Source organism: Galeopterus variegatus, unplaced genomic scaffold (assembly GCF_000696425.1).
Source record: "Galeopterus variegatus unplaced genomic scaffold, G_variegatus-3.0.2 Scaffold812, whole genome shotgun sequence".
Lineage (NCBI taxonomy): Eukaryota > Metazoa > Chordata > Mammalia > Dermoptera > Cynocephalidae > Galeopterus > Galeopterus variegatus.
The window spans coordinates 506,652-512,651 of record NW_007726923.1 but is presented as its reverse complement, the minus strand read 5'-3'; the positions used below and the strand labels follow the sequence as shown (position 1 = coordinate 512,651).

Below are 6,000 nucleotides of genomic sequence, written 5' to 3'. Positions count from 1 at the left end.
CCGGCCGCTCACTGGCTGGGCGAGGCGCGGGGGCAACACCGAGGGTTGCGATCCCGTTGCCGGTCCCGGTCCAGTACGGGGGCGACACTGAGGGTTGCGATCCGTTGCCGGACACGGAAAAAAGACAAAAAATAATAATAATAATAATTAGTGGAAAAAGATTGGAAACAGCCAGGTGGTGAGCAGTGAGTGTGTGAGGAAATTTGTGTCCAGGTTCCCCAGGCTCTCAGAGAAGAGTCTGTGAAATCCTAATAACCATGGCCCTCACCTGCACCTTCTCCCCTCTGAGGATGAAGAGGACACTACTCATCTCCTTGGTCAGCTGTCTCCTTGTCATCAATCAGGCCAGCATTATCAGTCGCTGTGACTTGGCCAAGGTGCTGCACCAGGAGGACATCGACGGGTTTGAGGGCTACTCCCTGAGTGACTGTGAGTGCTGTTTCCTCAGTCTCTCCCCTCCTGTTTCTCCTCTCTCCTTGTCATGCCCCCTGCAGCCATCTTTCTTTCTCTCTCTCTCATCTTTCAAAGCTGATAAGTTCAGCGAGACGGAGGAAAGGGAAACTCAAGCCAGACGCTATTTCAGTCTAGAAGCTTTATGCCACCAGTGTGGAGGGGAGACTGAATCAGATCAGCTCCCGCCCCCATACAGACTAGAAAGGTTTTATAAGGTTTGAATTAGAGGAAGGGCATAGGGTGGTTGTTTTTCGGTAAGAATCTGTTTTGCACAAATTCTGATTTTTCTTGGAAAGCAAGGGGGTAGGGGATGGAAAGTTGATTATCATGAGATAGAGAGGGGCAAGGGGGGAAAGAGGGTGAAAAGTTGATTACCATGGCTGTGCTGATGTTAAGCCGGCCATGAGGCCTAATAAATGCCAAGTTCAAAAAGCGGCCCCCTCCAAGAAGCCTTTCCTAACATTCCATATTCATTCAACAATTATTAACTGAGCATTTATTTATGTGCCAGGAACTGTTTTAGGGACTGGAGATATGGACATAAAGTCCCTTCCCTCATTGTGTTCACATTCTAGGGCAGCAATAAACAAACTCAAATATATAAAGTACTGTCTGGTGTTGACAAATGCTATGAAGAATAAAGCAGGGGGAGTGATTAGCGACACTGTTCTAACTGGGAGAGTCAGGGAAGGCCTCTCTGAGGAAGTGACATTGAGCAGTGCTGAATGAATGAAGGACCTGCTCACCCAAATGTCTGGGGGAAGCACATGCCAGGCAAAGGGAACAGCCAGTGCAAAGGCTTCATCCTCCTGCATGGAAGGGACAGCTTCCTTTTGCCCAGAATTTGTGCACACCTGTCTTGCAACATTTTCTCCTTTTATCTCACTTCTTAGGTTTTTTTTTAGGTACATATCTTTATTTTTATAATATAGGTCCCGTGATTCTTATTATATAGGCCCATGGAAGGCAGCATCTGTGTTTAACCCAGCTGAATGTCCTTTATTGGGCTTTGCACAGCTCCTGACACACAGTAGGTGCTCAGTAAGTGAAGAAAGCATGGATGGACAGAGGATGGATGAGTGGTTGTAGTGATGGATGAGTGGATGAACCAAAGGATGCGAGGAGAAACCAATGGGTGTTTCTAGCCTTCTGGTACCATCTAGTCTCTTGGGTCTTGTTCCTTTTTTCTGATTCCTTGCCTCCCTTTCTCCTCCATCCCCCTTCTCACTTAGCTTGGTCCCCTGTAAGTCCTTAACCTCTTCTCCCTGTTCTAAGGGCTGTGCCTGGCTTTTGTGGAAAGCAACTTCAACATATCAAAGATAAATGAAAATGTAGACGGCAGCTTTGACTATGGCCTCTTCCAAATCAACAGCCACTACTGGTGTAGCGATTACAGAAGTCACTCAGAAAACATCTGCCACATGGAGTGTTCAGGTATGGCAAGGGCCCCAGGGTGGAAGAGGTGAGAGAGGAGACCAGACTCTACTCACAGGGCTTCTCTTCCTAGCCACAGCCTGGGAATGGCCCCCAAGGGATGGTTCAAATCAGGGAATTCCTTTCCTGAGAAGAGGGTTGGACTAGTGACCCTAGTGCCCATCCAGTTAGGAGATTCTGTAGAGTCCTTGAGCAGGATCTAGAAAGGCTCTGCACAGCCAGTAGTATAGTACAGCAGCTAAAGAAGCCAACATTTATTGAGAGCATATTATACATAGAACTGGGCATTTTACATGCAAAGCTCATTCCATCCAACTTTCCATGCAGTAAAGAATATTTATCACTTTACAGAGAAGCCATTTTACTGAGGTTCATAAAGAGAACCAGCACTGAATACTCCACTGGTGACCCTGAAGATTTAGCTTTAACTACTCAGTAGTACCATCTTTGGCTGATGGTCTACCAAAGGCCAAGTGCAAACTCCCCACCTCAGAGCTGTTCCAGGAGTCTCAACACAGCCCATGACTCTGCCCCTCACCTCCTCATTCATATTCTGACTAATGTCCCTGGGCTCCTTGCCTAAACAGCCCCGTCATTAGGCAGGACCTTACTGTGGCCTCTGTGCTGCCTTTTTTGGCACTCCCTCTCCCTGGAAACCCCCCAAACTTTGGGTGAGCCACCATCTATCCTGGCTAGGAGGAATAGTAATGAACAGGCCCAAATTTTAATCCTCCTTCCCCTCTTGCTCCCACCCCCCACCACCCCTCAGCTTCTGGCAGCGATTATGGGGAGTTTAAATGCACCACTAGGAGGTAGACTTTGCCTAATCGGGAAGAACTCAGCACCTAGGTGGTATATGCCTGTGCAGGGAGGGTTCCTGTCTGTCTCAGTCTGTGGGGCTATTCTCTATGCTCTCACAGGTATTCTCTTCTTCCCTTTCAGAACTGATGAACCCCAACCTTCTCTCAACAATCAACTGTGCAAAAAATATTGTGTCTGGACCAGGGGGAATGAAGAACTGGTGAGGACATGATGGGGCTAAGTTAGTGGGCAAAGCCTCAAGAAGGAGGACATGACAGAGAAAGGGACAGTAGGCAAGAACCCATGGGCATTCCCTTGCAGCATCTATAAAAATGTGGGACGGTGAATAGGCTTGGAACTCTGAGTTAGAAGACCTGAGATCTGGTTCTTTCTCTGATGTTATATTAGACAAAACTCTTTTGGCTGCAGTAAAGGAAAACAACTTGAGCTAGCTGAGGGAAATTTATTCTTAAAGGATGAGGTGTCTCACTGAGCCCACTCTGGGGTGCAGCTGGGCCTCAGGAAGAAAATAGAACCAGGGCTGGAAACTGCAAGCTTTCCATGGCAGGTTTCTGCTTCTCCAGGTGCATTCACTCCACTGCTGTCTCTGCAGACCAGCTTTCCCTGCTCCTCAGTCCAAAAGACAGACTGTGGGTGCCCCAAGTTTATTGGCTAAAGTCTTAGCAACCATAGGGACTGGCAAGCCTCAGTCCCAGTCCAAGTTCCTGGGATAGAGAATATGACTGGTTCAGCTTGGACCACGTGTTCTCCTTTGGTCCAATCAGCTGTAAGCATGGGAGGAGTTAAGCAATACAATCATGGGTGCCACAGGGGCCCTCTCTTCATGACTGGAAATATTTTTTTAAAAAAACGTGCTTGTCAGCTGGGCAGACACCGCTAAAGCTATCAGCTCAGCAAGAGTGGACATTCAGTTGACCACTTACCTTTTCTGGGCTTCAAACTGGATATATAAATAATATAAATGGCTGCCTCTACAGGCAACTGTGAGGACAGATGGAATTAAGTGCCGTGTGTACTCAAAACACCATACAGATATTCTCAGAGGCTTCAGGTAAAGATGGCAAAATAGATGGTCCCCAGCATCACTCTCTTCCAAAATCAACCAATTTACAACTATTCAAAAGCAACAACAACCAAGCTGGGGCCACTGGAGCTGAAGGGAAGAGGAGGAGAGACCTACAGAATTCATGAAGGCAGGAGAAGCCATGATGAGAATAAGAAAGGATTATTCCCACCATTTCAAATCCTAGGCACTTCAAGACTGGCCCTGGTGAGCAAATGGAGCAGGAGCTGACAAAAGCCACAACTGTGCCCTTCATATGAAGTTGCTTGGAGACAGCAGGGGAGAAGAGGGCCTTGATAGCCCCAGGTTAGCAAGACCACTAAAAGGGTTCCCATGGACCCACACCCGAGCGAGGGGCCACAGACAACTGAAGAAAAGGAGCCACTCAGAGGCTGGTCAGCCATCACAAGGAACTAGCACACAGCCTGCCCATGGGATTGGATTGTGGGTGGTGGGGCAGATGGGCCACGGGGGGAACACTGGGGCACAGCATGGACAGCTGATCTGCCCTCCAGTCAGCACAGGACCACTCAGTGGAGACTGATCAGGAATATAGAACTGCAGGGGGAGCAGTTTGCTGAATATCTCATGTGCAAGCCAGAGTTTCCACACAACCCAGGTGTACCAGAACTCACAAGACCTAGAAGTACATACAAGGTCAGCCATTAAAATGTGAGCAGCACAAAAACTCTTCCCCAGGGAATCGGCAGCAATGAAGCAATTTAACTTAGCTCAATTACAGGGTTCAAGTGCTGGTCCCCACAGGAAGTTCCTCCACTTTAGAAGTAAGCAAAGGAAAAATTACTTCCAGTGTTTAAGTTGTGGGAACAGCAAATAATCCAACACTGAACTGGAAGAAAAACTAAATACCCACAGAGCAGAGACAAAGATTGATGTTAACTAGTAAATGTCTCACATCACCAAAGAACACCTATAAAACCTAGAAGGACTGGAAGCCCCGTGGGCTCACAAGCCAGGGATGGGGGAGGGGCAGGGGCCTGTGCCATGCCCCCCAACATCTGCAACCAGCCCAGTGATAACCACTGAGCTGCCTCAGGAAGCACCCCAGGCTCCCAAGCCAGGGTAGTGGGGGGCCTTGGGCCTCAGCCATTCCCTCCCAACACTCTCAACCAGCCCAGCAATGACCACCGAGCTGCTGCAGGAAGCATCCCAGGCTCCCAAGCCAGAATAATGGGGGGACAAGGGCTTCAGCCATACCCCCCTGATATCTGCATCCAACTGAGCAATGACCGAGGCACTGCTGGAAGCCCTCTAGTCTCTCCTGCAGGAATGAGGGAGATGCCATGGGCCTCAACCACAACCCCTCCTTCCTCCTTTTTCCATTCCATTTCTTTCCCCTTTCCCCTCTCCCTCCCCTCCCAACTGTTCCACAACAACATCTTAGAATGTAAAAAAATTAATAAACTTTTAAAAAAGCACCATTCAAAAGAAGGGACATTGATGATTAATAGGGTTGATTCTTTTGGAGGGTCAGTGGTTGCACCTAGGAGTTGGTTTTTTTTTTTTTTTTTCTTTAACATAACTCTCAGCCCTATAAAACAGTGCTCTCCCCTTCAGAGAGAGATGAGGATTGGAAAATGTGAAGCAAACTGAATGGGGAAAAAGGGAAAACACCAGGATGAGGGAAATTGAAAGAATCAAAGGGGCCAGTGAGCTAGTAATGAAGGGGATTCTGGGTGTTGCTCTGCATGAAAGACTCACCAAGAACTGGGTCATGTGTGTGGAGAAGAAGCTACTAAGTGGGAAACAAGCACAGTGTCTTTTTTCTCCACAGGGTAAAATGGAGATTGCACTGTTCAGGCCGGCCACTCTCCTACTGGCTGACGGGATGCCGCCTGTGGTGAAACTAGGTGCAGGTCAGCCGTGGAGTCATTCCAGGACCCCTGTCCTCACTCAGGGACTTCATTTTTTCTTCCTTTTGCCTGCACTTTGTATTATTTTCTTCCATTCCCATTTACAAGTAAAACTGACCAGAGCCCCAGGAATAAATTATTTTCTTAGGCTTCCTCCTTACTCCTATCCAGGTCCAGTCCCCTGTTTACTGATTGTCATTTGTAGACAAAGAGAACCACAGTAAAAACATTTCTATATTTTCTGAATTATTAAAGCATTCCTTGTGCAAAGAATTTGTTAATTTATTCATTATTAATTACACATACATTTGAGTACCTAAAGTAGGAGTGTGCTAGGTACTAGAAGAAGGAAGA

General features: G+C 47.5%; 1 protein-coding gene across 1 annotated transcript; it reads left to right on the top strand.

Annotated features, from left to right (window-relative positions):
• The first annotated feature begins 290 nt into the window (after window positions 1-290).
• Window positions 291-5,665, top strand: LYZL6 (lysozyme-like 6). The gene is made up of 4 exons (XM_008572618.1): window positions 291-429; window positions 1,729-1,887; window positions 2,830-2,908; window positions 5,568-5,665. Exons 1-4 carry the CDS (start codon window positions 291-293, stop codon window positions 5,635-5,637), a joined length of 447 nt encoding a protein of 148 aa, XP_008570840.1. The 3' UTR covers window positions 5,638-5,665.
• The last annotated feature ends 335 nt before the right edge of the window (window positions 5,666-6,000 follow it).